This window comes from Mytilus californianus, unplaced genomic scaffold (genome assembly GCF_021869535.1).
Source record: "Mytilus californianus isolate M0D057914Y unplaced genomic scaffold, xbMytCali1.0.p SCAF_5, whole genome shotgun sequence".
NCBI lineage: Eukaryota > Metazoa > Mollusca > Bivalvia > Mytilida > Mytilidae > Mytilus > Mytilus californianus.
The window spans coordinates 53,591,568-53,609,610 of record NW_026262701.1 but is presented as its reverse complement, the minus strand read 5'-3'; the positions used below and the strand labels follow the sequence as shown (position 1 = coordinate 53,609,610).

The following is an 18,043-nucleotide window of genomic DNA, read 5'->3' as shown; positions in this document are numbered from 1 at the left end:
TTTGTCAAATGTAACATATTTATCTATTAATAGAATGATATATAGCTTATTAGTTACCAAATTATGTATCTAATAAAACATCAATTTGTATGAAATTATTCATGAAAAGAAACTGCATTGATGCAAGGAAAACAAAAGCCATCAGTGTGTGCTTCTTAATCGTTTTTATTTTATCAGTTAACGCACATTATGATCAATGCTAATATTTCACATATTTCCTAATATATCTTTGTTAAATTTAACATATTTGTCTTTCTATAGAATGATTGTCGTGGTATCATGTGCTATCCAGGAAGAATTCTTTTGAAGACTGGATGTGTGCCTATCTTTAAGATTACACGTGACCTTGCTTATATTTTATCTCTTGGAATGACAACAGAGTTAGTACATGATATTGATAAACCACTTTCATTTTTAAAGTCAGTCAGAAGATCGTTTGCATTACACGTGACCTTGCTTATATTTTATCTCTTGGAATGACAACAGAGTTAGTACATGATATTGATAAACCACTTTCATTTTTAAAGTCAGTCAGAAGATCGTTTGCAATATATTTGAAAAGCATATTAAATATACAAACAGTAACAGTTACGTCGTCAATTTTTCTGGCGAATTCAATATGTGCAGAAAACATCACTCTGAAAAATGGTACAAAATTAAACATTAGTTTGTATAGAAAATTCGTCATCAGAGAATATGTTGAAAGATCCAATTTGGAGGAACAACTCATTTACCTACAAAACGGTTATTTTGTGGTTAGATATGGTCGTAAAAAATACAATTTCAAACTCTTTAATAATGTTGAAGCTTTAACAGCTGAGAGTCATATTTCAACACTTAGATATTTACAACGATGCTTTCTCAAGAGGATCAAGCAAACTAAAGATTCATATGTTTATTCCCATGTCAACAAACTTTTGGTATGTAAACAAATAGAATTTGAAACAACCGAGTTTAACATACGATTCTCCAAGTTAATTGTACTTTCAACAAAGATCGAATTGGATTATGATGAGTATGCAATAATGTCTTCAGGCAAAGCTAGGATATGTCTGGAAACCTTCAGAAAAATGTTGACCGAAGACACACCTGAAGGAAGAAATGTATGGGGAATTATTGAGGTGACGTGTTCTTGCACATCTCTAGTATGTTTAGTAGTCACATTTATTACATACTGTGTTTTCCCTACTTTAAGGACTTTACCTGGTAAAATCAATATGTGTTTAGTCTTTGCAACGTTTCATGGTCATGGTTTGTTCTATTTCATTTTGTATGGATCAAGGTCACACGTAGCGTGTATGATTATTGGAACGTTAGTACACTACTTTTGGTTGGTTATCTTTGGTTGCTTGAATGTTTGCTCGTTTCACATGTATCAAGCTTTCACAAGCGAAAAAGTAGTAGTTTTTTCAGAGGTCAAACGATTATGTATATACATAGCATATTCTTATGGGGTACCATCGATTATAGTGTCATCAAACGTTTTATTCACATATATATATTCAGATAAAAAAACCTTCGGATATGTCGGTGACATTTGCTTCTTGAACCATCAACTGTCATTCGTATTTTCATTCATTGTTCCTATCACTCTTGTTTGTTGTTCCAACTTGTTTTTCTTTACAACAACAGTTATGCAAATCGTTAAGAGACCAAAACTAGAGAATGAAAGACAAATTAAATTAAACCGATTACATGTAGCTATTTATCTGAAATTGTTTTCTGTGACAGGTATTTCTTGGTTATTGCAGATCATTGATACATTCCTTCCAATGTCTGTGTTCTCAAGAATTGTTTCAGGTCTGAATGGTTTGCAAGGTATATTTATCTTTTGGTCCTTTATTTGTAACAAACGTGTTTTTAATCTATATTTGAAAAGCTGTAGATCAAATCTAAATAAAACTGTCAAGGAAATAGCGGGTAAATCGGAACAGGAAACAAATAGCATTGAATTAACAACATCAAAACAAGAAGAGTAACATAGCATGCTAATATCCTTATTTAAGTAATATCATTGTATATTACTTGATGCATTTACCACATGAGACTTAACATCGAATGTGTACTCACCCTGTACAACGTGACGGCTGCTCCTAATGGAGCAGATGGTCAAATCAGGAATATGACTGTTGTTATCCATTCGTTTGATGTGTTTGAGCTTTTGATTTTGCCATTTGATAAGGGACTTTTCGTTTTGAATTTTCCTTGGAGTTCGGTCTTTTTGTTATTTTACTTCCGGAGCACCTGACATCACCTCGAGTTATAGCGAGTTTCATGTTGCCAAGTGTTTAGTTTTCTATGTAGCGTTTTATAAACTTGTTTGTCTGTTCGTGGTCTTTCTGTTATTTTCATGGCGTTGTCAATTTCTCTTTATAGTGTGTTTGCTGATATATGCTTCTCTTTTTAATGCATTATAGTATATAACCTCCAACCATTGGGATCGATAGTTGAGTATTGCTCAGTTAGTAAAGCTGTAGCTGTTTGTGATAAGAGAAGAAAATAAATCGTTTTTCGTGTATTACAATTATTTTTTGCAAACAATAAAAAAAAAGAGATTACATAAAATGATTGATTTATTATCACAAAGCTCGATGCATACTTTATTACTGAGTCGGTAGTCCAAACGACCAGTAATTCAATTTTAAGGTCATATAAATTATCTCTTCTTGCAAAATTTCAAAATTCTTTTGGTTTTCAGAAAATGAAATCATCTTTAGTAACTGGAAGATGGCATACTGTTCCATGATTGGAGCGTGTCTGCAACATTTTCAAAGGGCTGATAGAAAATGAATGTCATTACTTATTTGTCTGTTCAAATACAGTATTAGCATCCTCAGAGCAAAATACATTTCTGAATACTATTGTATGTAGGAAAAAAAACGGAGTTCAAGCTCAAAGGTTTTTTGTGTACTTTACCGGCATTGAGTAACGTTTCTTACTTTCAAAATTTGTAAATTCATATAACTTACATTTAAAATATATAATACTACAGCCAAGTGTGTCTTAATATATATGTTGTGTGTCTTTTATTTATTCATAATTGTCGGGTCATTTGTATATTTGTGTGGTTATTGTTTGTAATTCGTGCTTAATTCAACACTTTTTGTTTGTTATTGTAATGTGTATGTTATTGTCTGCCTTTTCTAACAACGTTAACTGTCTAATAAACTCATCATAGATACCAAGATTGAAATTTTATACGCCAGACAAGACTACAAAAGACTCATCAATGACTCTCGAATCAGAACAGTTGAAAAGGCCAAATAAATGACGAAGTTGAAGAGCATTGAGTACCAAAAAATCCTAAAAGTTTGCCAAATACAGCTAAGGTAATATATTCCTGGGGTAGAAAATACTTAGTAATTCGGAAAATTCAAAGTTTTGTAAACAGTTAAATTTGTTGAAATGACAACCTTTTAGAATAAGTTTATTTAAAAATCGATAAGTTTACATGGATCGTCTAAGAGTGAAATAACATTTGAGAAATTGAAATTTGTTTTGCTGGTATCTGAAAATATGTTTGGCTTCAACCTATTTTTTTCCTTTATCTTTTTAACCAATATTATGAAGAAAGGCGCTAAACGAGATTGATAGTTATTGTTGGTGCTTGGCAGAAAGTTGAGATATACAAAAAAATAAAACGTTCAGCCCCGCCACAGGTTCATGTGCCTGTTTCAAAGCAGGACTACTTCAGAGATTGTGTTACCTTAAATCTTAATGTCTTTTGTCATTAATGACATTCGGTCTCTGTTTTGTTTATTCACAATATTCCACAGGCAAAGTTGATGGGTATGGCTATTCTTGTTATGTCCACTTTGGTCATATATTTCCTTGCGTTTTTAAGTATTTATACATCAATGGGTTTTTATTTTTTTTGTTTTAAGCGGTCCTGATGAAGGTATATCAAGAATAACTCTTTAAACACAACAACATCATATACCGTTTATTTCACTTCTTGCGATTTAGAGCTTGATATGTTGTATCACATTACTGTTTTCCATTCGCCTATGTTCTTTTAATTTCTTTACAATTGTATCTGACTCCTTTATATATGTTTTATAAAAAGTGTATAATTCTCGGCAAGTTTGCTCAATTTCGTAAGTATAAGTGTGCAGACAAGATTTTGTCAACATATCATATGTATTGTACAGATAGGTAGCAATACACAGATAGGAGTTTGGTGTTGCATTTTGGCCACTGTGATTGTTTTAATATGAAAGTTATTGGGTAATAAAATTGATTTTAAGATAATTCAAGAATAATATAGTCTTCAAAGTGGGTTTATGTGAACATCAAGATTGTTTTTTGCTTATTTTATAAGCCATGTTCTGTTTGACAGTCCGTATTTTCACATCCGTACCGCCCATAGGTCCAACAATTATTGTAGCGTTTTCCAACAAATATTTGACCCTCGAATTTTTCAATTCAGTTTTATGGAAAAATGAGGTGAAATGCATATGATTTTTGTTTGACCTACAGATAGATAAAGTCAATGGTTTCAGAAAAGGTATCACTCTAATGGATTGAAATTCTACTTTGGAACACATTTTGGTGATTTTTGTGACATTTTCGCCCTCATTTTGCAATATTTTGAATTAAATTAATGCAAATTGTTGACATGGTTACACCTAAAAGAGATCATATTTTACCATTTTAACTATTGGAAATCAAATATATGGAAGATGCTGTGTCCATACATATGCACAAACATAACACAAACATCAAGCCTTATTTGTTAGAAAGCACAGGAAAGAGGGTGGTTAAAAATTATTTGTGTCAATTTTAAGTTTTTTTCCTAACTGTGTAATGCTACCTTATGTATGTAATATATGTAGATGTGAACCATTTGCCTGAAATCCACGATCGTAATTCCTGTTATAGAAAGATAATGCAAAGTTCATGATTAAAAATGTCTTTGAAACTGGTCCGTTTTTTTTAAATATGTTCTGCGACTGATTTCACAAAAAAATGTAACGAAAAAAATACTCGTTAGTCATTTCAGTACAACTTACAGTCAATTTTTGTCGTAAAATTTTTTTGTGAAATGAGACCCTGGTGTTTAATAAAAACGAATGGTTTTCGCAAAAAAAATCTGTTTTAAGACCTCGACACAAATTTTGGAACTGGATGGATGATAATATTTTTTATGTTTCCACAGGAGGAATGTTAAGATTTATGTTTTTACCTTAATCCTTTCAGTATAGCACATTGGAAAATGTTTTCATGAATGCTATTTGTCATTGTTGTTGTCGCTCATACGTATTGACGATAACCTGTTCCGGTTTGGTAAGATCTTCGAAAGAAAGTTAATGTATCTGGTATAACAGGATGACAAAACAGAAGGTTGAGAAGTAGTGGGGGTGTTGTAGTTGTTTATGGAAGGGAAGGTTTATATCTAAGTTTTGCGTTGTTGAGAAAATTATACGGTTGCTACATGTGGCTTGACCCCCCCCCCTCTTTGTTTTCTTTTCCGATGGGACTTTTTTTCTGACAAAAATCCTATAATTCTTAAGTTAAATGCTGTCCAACTGAATACACATTTAGCTGAACCTACATATTCATGCTTTTGGATTTATTGTTAATCAGTTATATCTGCTTGTCCTTCATTTGCATGACATATTTGCTCTGAGCAGTAAGCAAACACAATGGCCTTTATTAAAAGGCACCGTAACGGATGTGAAGAAGTTTTTGTTTAGACTAAATTTCTTGCTGCAACGTTTTCTCATCAAACAGTCTCATTAACCAGTTTTTGTTTTAATTTGCCTTTAGTTGATAAAACCTTTTGGATGACCTTTTTTTCTGTACAGAAGTTTACTACTGTTTTAAACATTTGTTATACCTTAAGCTAGCATTATAAGGTAAAACGTAGGTAGCGACTCTCATCCGTTCTAATAATGATAATCATTCTGTGCCTTAGAAATTAAGACCTGTTTGGAGTTTTCAATTTGCTTGTGCTCGTTTGTTCCGTTACTGACCAAAATGTTATGGATTACCCCGGAAACAGTAGTTTATGTGGTGAAAAGGGTCGCAACAGTTTAAAAAAAAAGCTTTAAAAAGCATACCCTGATCATTAGGATTGTGGATATTTATTTGAGAATTCAAAGCAGATTTCCAGTAATTGAAGAGTAATCTAGAATATTCAAGATAGCTTTAAAAACAAGTTTTTTCCTTCGCGTGGCAACTGGATTTATATAATATTATCTCATAAATTCTGGGTTAGCCCTATTATAGTACTATGGCAACATACACATGTTATATCACGACGAACAAATTAACCGATTAAATTTCATAATTTGATGCCTATAGTTTTGTTTTTGTTAATTCCAAATGAAGTAAATAATTTTCAGAAACACAATTAGGGTTATTTCTAGGTAATTAAAAAATCATGGAACAGCGCTTTTTCGCTAAGTGGTTTCCTAAATAAATGATAAACGTACCTAATGGCTTCATATATAATTCGAAAATGAATATAATAATAGTATTTGAAACGCATGAAAAACGTCTGAACACCTCAATGTCAATTGTAATTACTCAAAACATTGTCAAATTGATCTTGAAAACACGATTGACATCATAAGTAATTGTAATGTGTCTTTAACATGGACAACATACGACTTCAACATTGAATTAGCTTGTCAGATATACGACAATAGTTTCTACTCGTTCAAAAATGTGTTCTGCTTTATATGTAATCCTTTTCCTGAAAATGTAATTTTACATAGTAAAGTAATAGAAAACTGTAATGTGAGTTGTAAAAGAGAGGCGAAAGATACCATAGGGACATTCAAACGCATCAGTAGAAAATAAACTGACAACACCATGGCTAAAAAAAGAAAAAGACAAACAGACAAACAACAGTACAAAAACACAACATAGAAAACTAAAGACTGAGCAACACGAACCCCACCAGAAACTGGGAGTGATCTCAGGTGCTCCGGAAAGGTAAGCAGGTTCTGCTCGACATGTGGCACTCGTCGTGTTGCTAATGTTAGAAAAACAATGTGGGAAAAAGGAACGGGATTGCAGTTACGACAATTGGAAACTGTCATCTGTGAAATGGATATTCATTAACGGTTAACCAACTCGCGATGGCGTCCGTAAAATTTACGAAGTGATGATTTCAACTTCACCTCGTGCAACTCTTGGTTTGATAGCTTCCTTATCAGCAGCAACCCTCTATCAAGGAAATCATGGAAATGCATGATAGGAAATGTAACAGGACAGATATTATGAATAAAGGGAACGTTGAACATATACAATCTGGACGTAGAACATAATTGTAAACATAATGCAATCTACCAATCATTGAATATTTCTGTCTTCTATATATTAGTATCAAGTTTACGACAAACATCTTTTAAAACCCTGTTGACGATGTTGTGTCTTTTCGAACAGTATTCGATTTATCAAAGTACTCAAATAATATAGAAACAGATACCAACGACGAATAAGTGTAATGAACCACAAGTTTTAGAATAAAAAAAGGTAATGCTTTTCATTCCTATATGTAGAAGATGATCAAAATATATATAGCTTATTATTTAGTTAATAATTTTTCTCTAATTCTTCGTCAATTTATCCCTTTCTGCACCCATTGTATAAAAAATTTAATCAAAGTGTGGTTCGTTTGATCTCAGTTCTTCATTGGTTAAAATCCGATTATGACGTCGAATTTACTTGCTTTCCTCTGAATTTCCTATTGTGACGGCATGAAAAAAGGCGACCATGCCTGATGACGTCACATAGAAAGAACACATCTTTTTACAGATCATTCGAAAAGACGGAATAAGTTTGCCTGCATAATGTTTGAAAATCATTAGAGAAACAGATTCCACCACCAAATTTCGTGTAATACGATATTTATCCACTCTCGACAGTTAAGCCTCGCGTTTTAAATTTGAAAATTTAACTGTCTCGAGTGGATAAATATCGTATCACACTCGATGCAGTCGTAGAATCTATATATCTAATGATACATCAAAATATATTATATGATTCGTGAAGAGAAACGGCATTGATGTAAGGAAACATAACCATCAGCGTGTTCTTTTAAATATCATTTTGTTCTTTTATTAGATAGCACAAATTATGATCAATGCACATATTTCACATATTTCCTAAGGTATCTTTGCAAAATTTAACATATTTGTCTTTTTATGGAATGATTGTCGTGGTATCATGTGCTATCCAGGAAGAATTCTCAGGAAGATTGGATGTGTGCTTATATTTAGAATTTAAGTGACCTTGCTTATATTTTATCTCATGGAATGACAACAGAGTTAGTGATTGACATGAATAAACCACTTTGGTTTTTTTTTTTGTTTTTAAAATCAGTCAGAAGATCATTTACAAATTATTCAAAACGTATAGTAAATATACAAAGAGAAAAGTTACGTCCTCGATTTTTCTGTCGCATTCAATATGTGCAGAAAACATCACGCGGCAAAATGGTACAAAATTAAACATAATTAGTTTGTATATGAAATTCGTCATCAACAAATATGTAGAAAGATTCAATTTGGAGGAACAACTCATTTCCGTACAAAACAGTTATTTTTTTGTTAGATATGGTCGTCAAAAATACAACTTCAAACACTTTAAAAATGTTGAAGCTTTAACAGCTGAGAGAGTCATATTTCAAAACAATTATATTTACAACGATGTTTTCGCAAAAGGATCAAGCAAACGTAAGATTCATACGTGTGTTTCTAAGTCAACAAACTCTTGGTATGTAAACAAATAGAATTTGAAACAATGGATTTTAACATACGATCCTCCAAGTTAATTGTACTTTCAACAAAGATCGAACTGGATTATGATGAATATGCCATGTTTTCAGGTAAAGCTAAGCTATGTCTGGAAACTTTCAGAAAATTTTTACCGAAGACAAATATGTAAGAAGAAATTCATGGGGAATTATTGAGGTAACATGTGCTTGCACATCTTTAGTATGTTTAGTCGTCACATTTATAACGAACTGTGTTTTCCCTACTTTAAGAACTTTACCTGGTAAAATCAATGTCTGCTTAGTCTTTGCAATATTTCATGGTCATAATTTGTTTCAGTTCATTTCGTATGGATCAAGGTCACAAGTAGCGTGTATAGTTATTAGAACATTAGTACACTAATTTTGGTTGGTTATCTTTGGTTGCTTGAATGTTTGCTCGTTTCACATGTACCAAGTTTTCACAAGCAAAACAGTAGTAGTTTTTGCAGATGTCAAACTATTATGTAGATACATAGGATATTCTTCTGGGGTACCAGCGATTATCGTGTCTTCAAACATTTTATTCGCATACAAATGTATATATATTCAGATAAAAAAACTTCGGATATGTCGGTGACATTTGCTTCTTGAATCATCAACTGTCATTCGTTTTTTCATTCATTGTTCCTATCACTCTTGTTTGTTACACAAACGGGTTTTTCGTTACAGCAACATCCGTTCAAATCGTTAAGACACCCAAACTAGAGAATGAAGGACAAATTAAGTTAAAACCGAATACATACAGCTATTTATCAGAATTTTTTTCTTTGACAGGTATTTCTTGGTTATTGCAGATCATTGATACATTCCTTCCAATGTCTACGTTCTGAAGAATTATTTCAATTTTGAATGATTTGCAAGGTATATTTATTTTTGGTCTTATATTTTGTAACACACATGTTTTTAATTTATATTTGAAAAGCTGTAAATCAAGACTGAATGAAACTGTCAAGGAAATAGCGGTCAAATCGGGACAGAAAACAAAAAGTATTGAACTATAATAAATTACAATATTAACCCAAAAAAAAAAAAACAACAACATAGCCTGCAATTATCCTTCGTAAAATATTATCATGTTATATTACTATATAGGATAACAATAATTAAAGGATGTTGACCTAGTAACATAAGGACATAACTCTTAAAATCACTGGTGCGTTTGTATCAGCCTTTTTCATAATTATATTATAAATTTCTTATGAACACAGATTATTCTAATTCTGTTTCATGTGAATGTTTTAAAAGCAATGATGAAACAGCCCATCACAAACTTATTGATGATTTAAAGAGTTCACCCTCTTAATTCGTGATATAATATAAAGTGTCTGTAAATACCAAGAGGAAAATTTTCTTGTTCCAGACATAAAAGACAGTGGAAGTTATACATAAAACAAGATACTTCTATGTATGTGTGTAAAAAAGCTGGTTGTAGTTAACGTTCTTAAAGTGTGTTTTGCAGTGATATGCTTCTCTTTTTCATGCATTTTAGTATATAACTTCCAACCATTGGCTTCGATAGTTGAGTATTGCGGAGTTTGTAAAGATGTAGCTTATTGTGCATAGAGAAGAAAAATAAACCGTTGTTAGTGTATTTGCAAACAATAAAAAATAGCATTACAAAAAATTCAGTATTCCAAAAGACCCGTAATTCAATTTTTAGTTCATATAAAAAGTAAAATAGCAAAAATACCGAACTACAAGGAAAATTCAAAACGAAAAGTCCTTTATCAAATGGCAAAATCAAAAGCTCAAACACATCAAACGAATGGAAAACAACTGTCATATTCCTGACTTGGTACATAAATTATTTCCTCGTAAAAATTGCAAAATCCTTTCGATTTTTAGAAAATAAAATCATCAATAGCAACTGGAAGGTGGCAAATTGTTCCATGAACGGAGCTTGTCTGCAACATTTACAAAGAAGAACTGATAGGAAATGAATGTCTTTATTTATTTGTCAAATTTATTTTGTTCAAATGCAAATATTAGCATCCTGAGAGCAAAATATATTCATAAATCCTATAGTATACAGAAAAAAACCCTGAAGTCAAACTCAAAGGTATACTGTGTAGTATCCCAGCATTGAATAACCTTTCTTCGTTCCTTAAAATATCATAAGCAATTTGTAAATTCATGCAACTTACATTTCAGATAGATCATATGAGTCATGTGTGTCTAAATATATATGTTGTGTGTCTATTATTTATCAATAATTGTCGGGTCATTTGTATATTTGTGTGGCAATTGTTTGTATTGCTTTTTTCATTTTTTTCATTCGACACTGTTAGTGTGTTATTGTGATGTCTGCCTCTTGTTACAATGTAAACTGTCTAAGAGTGAAATAAAATTAAAAAAATGAATTTTGTTTTTCTTGTATCTGAAAAAATGTTTGGCTTTAACCTATTTCTTTTCTTTATTTTTCTAACCAATATTAAATAGAAAGGCGCTAAAGGAGATTGATAGTTATTGTAGGTGCTTGGCAGAAAGTTGAGATATAATATTGTTTTTAGAAGTTTAGCCCCGCCACACGTTCATGTGCCTGTTTTAAAGCAGGAACTACTTCAGAGGTTGTATTACCTTAAATCTTAGTCTCTTGTGTCATTAATGGAATTCAGTTTATGTTTTATTTATCTACGACATTCCACAGGCAAAGTTGATGAGTATGGCCATTCTTTTTATGTCCACTTTGTTTATATAGTTCCTTCCGTCTTTAAGTATTTTAAGCATCAATGGGTTTTTAATTTTTTTTACTTTTAGCGGTATCAAGAAAAACGTTCGAACACAACACATTTATAAATAGTTATTTTCACTTCTAGGCGCGTAGCGATTTAGAGCTTGATATATTGTATTTCATTTTGTTGTTTAACGTTCGCCTATGTTCTTAAAAGTTCTTTACATTTGTATCTGACTCATATATATTGCGAATATGTCAGTTATAATTCAATTTCAACCTCTTTTATAAAAATTGTATAATTCTCAGCAAATTTAAACAATTTCGTTGGTACATGTATATTGTTCAAACAAGATTTGTTTTTAACATATTATATGTATTGTACAGTTATTTAATAAATGTGAACCAGTTCCTGAAATTTTTCTTTCTCTTATATCCACGATCGTAATTCCTGTTATAGAAAGAATAGGCAAAGTTCATGATTAAAAGTTTCTTTGAAACGTGCCCGTGTTTTAAACATGTTCTGCGACTCATTTTACAAAAAATCTTAACAGAAATAATACTCGTTAGTCATGAACATTTCAGTATAACTTACGATAAATTTTTGTTGTAAGATTGTTTTGTGAAAAGTGACCCTGGTGTTTAATGAAAACCTTTTTTCATCCGTTCCATAGTTATTTCTGTTTCAACCTGATTTACCTAATGAACTGGAGTTCAGTAACCGGTTGCTTCGTTTCTTTTTTTTATGTTGTTTAGTTTTATTGTTCTTCTGATCCTTCCTGATTTCGAATCTTTGGGTTCCGAGCATAATTTATGAGAAATAACAATATTTTTTTAAATCGATATATAGTGCATAAAAAAAATGCACAGTAAAGGTTTTTCTATATATATTATATATCGCAACATTTAGTTAAATGAAGCAAATACAATCTTAGACAAACAAAATCCGTATGCGTTTATAACTTCCATATTAATAATATCTTATCATATTCATCATCTAATCAAGTTTGTTAATATCTAAATTTTGTATGCCCATTATCCCGAAGTATCTTTGTAATATATTACTTATGAGCAATTTTTATGAGCAAGCTAGCTAGACTTTATAAAAAAGCAATATATAGACGGGTCTTTTGAAATGAATGCATTAAACATAAGTACAGCTATAAGGCATTCGTGTTCCTGAATTATGACAAAAAAAGCAGTGGAATATTTTCCCTTTAACAATTCGTTATCTTTCGTTATTTTGTCGTATCATATGATCTTGTGCTATTGACTTGATTGTTCGTCACGTAATTAAATCATTTGTTCTTTTGTTTTCTCTATCTAACTATCATTACACGTACTTAAAAAAAATGGAAAAAAAACCCAACAATTTATAAATTACTTGCGTCCGAAGCGCTTTTCTAATAATTATCACTTCTGCTAAGTATATCTTCATATTATTTTAGCATGCATGTATTTCTCTTATCTCGTTTTATGGTTAAACCATATGTCGTGGTACAACATATTGTAAACACGTGACTTTTGATCACACTTGATTACATAATATGCAGGTTGTATACGTTATCTTTTATATAAAGCCCCACACCTTAAATAGAAACGCATATATGATTCAGATATTTGAAATTTGACGATAAGATGAAAATCCTGAAGACAAAAAAATATTTATCTAATCCAGCTTTTAAAAGTTTATAAATAGTCCAGACGTACTTTTACAGTCATTTTACGTTCATATTAAGGAAATAGGAATTTCCCTTTAAACATTTCCGTATGAATAAAGTACGATTCAACTAGAACAGTTTTTTCCTGTCACATTTAACACGACCGTATGTAATGGACGATTTGTATTAGGAATCTTGTGAATAAATTTTGAATTATATATACATCTCTGAAACAAATTTGATTTTTTTTCTAAAAAAATTAAATAACCCGTGTAAAACTTTAATTGGTGAAATTTAAACAAATTTTCGTCAAATTGGATGACCAACCTTTCATCAATTTTGTCCCGAATTTGCACTGACAAGAGTGCAAATTAATCTCAGAAACTCTTATCTGAAAATTTCCTTAATACAGATGAGCTGTTGACACAGATATATCTTTCAGTTGTATATAATTTTACTCGAAACTGTATAATCGTCTTTCTAGAGAATATATATAATTTTGATAAAAATTACGAAAAATATTAGAAGTTAATTTCCTCTGCTGTTTAAGCATTTATCTACAATAAAGATATGTTTCGTTAAAAATAAGTTATAAACATATACCAGTAATAACATACATCTATTTCTGTACTTATTGTTTCTATTTAATAATTTATCTGAAATGTGCATTTGCTCTTCGTGTCTTTTGTGTTTTAGTTAAGCTTTGTTTGTGCCTTGTATCGATTTGATGAGCTAAGCCCTTTGCAACTGATTTTTATAGTTTGTTCTGATGTTGTACTGTTTCACTACCGTCCCAGTTTGAGGGAGGGTTTGGCGACAGCAAACATGTTTAACCCTGCCACATTCTGTATGTACCTGTCCGAGGTCAGGAGTTTGTAATTAAGTGGTTGTCGTTGTTTTGGGCTTTTTTAATTACTTATTATCATTTTTCCTCAGAAACCGTACAAGATATCGACAAAATATTATTACTAAATTGTTAGTTGCGACATGTCGTAACATACATGTTTTTGTTAAAAGGGTACGTTAGCATTTAATAGGAGTTTTCTCCCATGTAATGTTTAAAATGAGCTGTTTTGGGAAATAACTCATGAACCATATATAGACGAGACCTAGGGTCCTTTGATTCGCGGACCTTGCTTCAATAGGTCAAGGTCAAAGTTTAATTTGACGTTCTAGATTTGTAACTTTTTATTGGTACATGATAAAGTCATATGGGTTAATATTCCTAATGTGTCTCAAATTGAGGAACACAAAAGTAGTGAGTTGCCAAACAATCTCTGAGTAGTGATATTGGAAATGTTTCAATTTTTAAACATTTGTTCTGATTTGAAGAGCAGAGGACCATATAATAAAGGTGTAAAACTTATGGAGTTATTAAATATATATGCAAAGAACTAACTTTTCAAAGAACTTATTGTGTGAAAACAGGGATGTTTTACCTCGAGAGTGACCTTTTGTAAACCGGAAGTAGCAATGTTTGCCTTGTTTTTTTGTAAAAGTTACAAGAACTTTATATCTTTTGAATCAATCTGAAGTAAGGTTCAAATGAAACCGGAAGTGAAATTTTGTAAACCGGAAGCATCTATTTATCTATCTTATTTTTAGCAAAAGTACATAGAAACCTTATTTTGGGAATTGGTGAAAATTAAGCTTTTATCTGACACCAGAATTTACATTTTTAACCAGTAGTGAATATTTTTATATCAAAATATACGCATTTGCATTGGAAAGACCTTCAATTGTTCAGAGCTTAATTGTCATGTGTAGTTCTTTTTTATTCTGATAATGTTTTCCTGGTTGCAGTTTTTATCAATCTACAATAGTAGGGGCAGATGCATTAAGGCCCTGTAATTTCAAGTGACTCATCATATTTTTTACACTTTTAAAGAAAGACTTTTAGAAACTTCGACACATTAGTCAAACCTTGTTGACATAATTGCCAATCAAAAGTTTTTTTTACTAAATTTTGTACGTTCTCAGTCTCTTTTGTCCTTTTGTCAGTTGTTTTTGTGTTTCGTGCCAATCCGTAAGGCAAGCCTTTTTCAACTGAATTTTACAATGTGTTTATGTTGTGCATTTACACTACTGTTCAAGACTAGTGCGTTAAGCGCTTGTGAACATATTAACCCCCCACCCCCTTCTTTAGGTGCCTGTTCAAATGTAATTCAGTGGTAGTCGTTGCTTGCTGTCTGCCATATTTATTTTCTATTGTATTATTTACCGAAAATCAGGCATGGGATTCCTCATTTTATTTGTTTCAAACATTTGTTTATGCCGTTGCCTTTTATAGCTTGCTATAAACTATAGGGTTTGCTCAATTTTGAAATTTGTATGATGACCAATAGTAGCTTACATCATTTGGTATTTGGTGTATATTTGTCTCATAAGCGCCAATTATACCCCAACTCCTTTTTTTTAGTTCACCTGACCCAGGACCAAGAAAGAATTACACTTGAGTCGATAAGGCTAAAATCGTTAGTCGACTATTTATAGAAGTTATTGCCCTTAATTGATGATTTTTACCCATTTTTGCTTTTAATTTTAGAAAATTTCAATAGATTAAGAGAAACTTTTCTACAAAATGACCAGCAAGACAATATCTACAAATATTTTACCAAAGGCGAAATTTCAAGTTCACTTCTAATAGAATTAATTGCCTTTCAATGACGATTTTTACCCATATCTAGTATTTAAGGCGAAAAACTATATTAGACAGAGCAAAACTAAAGAGTAGAAAAAAATTATCAGCAATACAAAATTAACAAAAAAGAGGTCATGAATATTATTTTTGTCTTCGATGTTAAAATGCACATAGGACCCAGTTGGTCTACATACTAGGCTCATTAGATCCTTTCTTTTTACGAATGTAGACCACAAGTGTTGTGCTGCACAATTTTGACTTTGAACATAAAATACACTTTCTTCGTGAATATCTTTTTGACGGCGATTGTGCCATATATTATTTCTATACAAATTTGGACATATTGGAGTCAAATAGACAAGAGTGTGCAAATTTTGTCATTTTACTGAATCTTCTCTCATTTTATTACTGTAATATCCGTAGAAAGATTATATCTGAACCTTGAACTGCCATTTTTTTATTTTGTACTAGAATATAGAATCAGCGTTTGATTTTTCCAATCAGGGACAGTTTTAAACACAAATAATGTTTGGTCCAATTTGGTCCCTTCTTATGGAATCTCCCTTACATCTGATGAATGAGCTAACCTCGACCTCTGATTAAAATATAATTGTGTAGAATAGAACCATTTTATTTTAATTTTATACCTATTCATCGAAGTCACCTTCAAAGAACATTGATCAAGTTTTGCAAGACAAGTTAATGTAGAGATTTAACTCCAAATAAATAACAAATATAAAAAAATGGTCAAACCTTTAACCACAAAAATTGAAAAGGGTAAAAATACCAAGCCTTAAAAATTCAACTTAATCAAAGTTAATTGACAGTCCAATATTGAAATGTTACAGGTATTTTGAAGGGATTTTAGAAACTTAGATTTTTACCTTTTAGTTTTTTGTGTTAAGTTTTTTTATGTGATGTTGTTTTTTTTTATTTGCTATTTGTACTTTTGACCAGTTCTTAATATTTGCATTTAAACCTGTAACACATTTGCAAATTTCTATAATTATAAGTCTTCCTTAACCAATAGTTTTGGTTGATGTCAAAGACATAAAAATATACACAGTTTTATTTAACCTAACCAGGTTTATAAATTTATAAATTAAAGCAAGATAAGCGGAACTGTAAACAGCCTGACGGGATATTTAGATTGATATTTAATCATTTCCGTTTTAACCTCGGTTTGGTTTACTATACGGATGTATGTAGTGGACTCTTTTTTCAAAGAAATATATTTTGTCACATTGTTTAACGATAACTATCCTTATTTGATAGTTGACAATACAACACCACAAAAATTCGAAAGATATATAATTTGGTCAACATATGGTGTGCAACTTGGACCAATCTTTAGTAGCACCAACGGAAATTCCGACCATTTGTGCAAAATACCTGCCTGGGGATTGAAAAACCTTAGTTTTTCGAATAATTCAACATTTTACAAACAATACATTTTACAGAATAAGAACATATTATTTCATAAAATTTTATGTCAACACAAAAGTGCTCACTACTGGGCTCGTCATACCATCGGGAACGAACCGTCAAATAAACAGTGTCGTCGACCCAGTGGTTGTAAAAAAATTATCAAAGATATCTGGCTTATAACTTATATGCCAGTCACGCGTTTTGTCTAGATGAGACTCATCAGTGGAGCTCGAATCAAACAGTTGGACTGAATCTTATACGAAGTTGAAGAGCATAGCAAATAATAAATAAAATTAGAATTAAATGGTTACCATTATACTGGAGCTTCTTTATGGTACTGTTTGGTTATTTAGGTCGTATTCGTGCTATTTCATATACGCCATATGTCCCTTTCTTCTTGTAAATAAATCATACAAAATTACGTTTTTTTTTGTTTTGCGGAGTGGATGGGTTTTTGTTTGTGGCTTCAACGGGTTTTTTTTTCTAGACTTTTTTTTTTATGGCTATAGGTAAAAAACAAATTCAATACAATATAGGTTCAAGATTCATTTTAAACTTTCCGTACTCCCAACAACAAAATTATTATATTTAAAGTTACCTATGTACGTTATTTTATTTAACGCCATTTTTCCCCAGGTTATAGTTGTCTTTTTGATATTGTTTTACATATTGTATTTATATTGTGTCATATATCAAATTTATCCGTTCAGTTTATGTTTACTTGTTTTGTTAATATTTCGTGTTGATCGAGGTAAGCCATGTGTCTTTCTATGTTGTAAAGTTATACTACTGGTTCAGGTTAGGGTGAAGGTTGGCACCTGTTAAAACCTTTAAACCCGCTGCATTTGTTTGCATCTGTCCTAAATCAGGAACCT

General features: G+C 31.3%; 1 protein-coding gene across 1 annotated transcript; it reads left to right on the top strand.

Annotated features, from left to right (window-relative positions):
• The first annotated feature begins 593 nt into the window (after positions 1–593).
• On the top strand, positions 594–3,185 carry LOC127701462 (latrophilin receptor-like protein A). Its single transcript, XM_052205330.1, has one exon. The coding sequence runs from the start codon at positions 1,026–1,028 to the stop codon at positions 1,977–1,979; it is 954 nt and encodes a 317-aa protein (XP_052061290.1). The 5' UTR covers positions 594–1,025; the 3' UTR covers positions 1,980–3,185.
• The last annotated feature ends 14,858 nt before the right edge of the window (positions 3,186–18,043 follow it).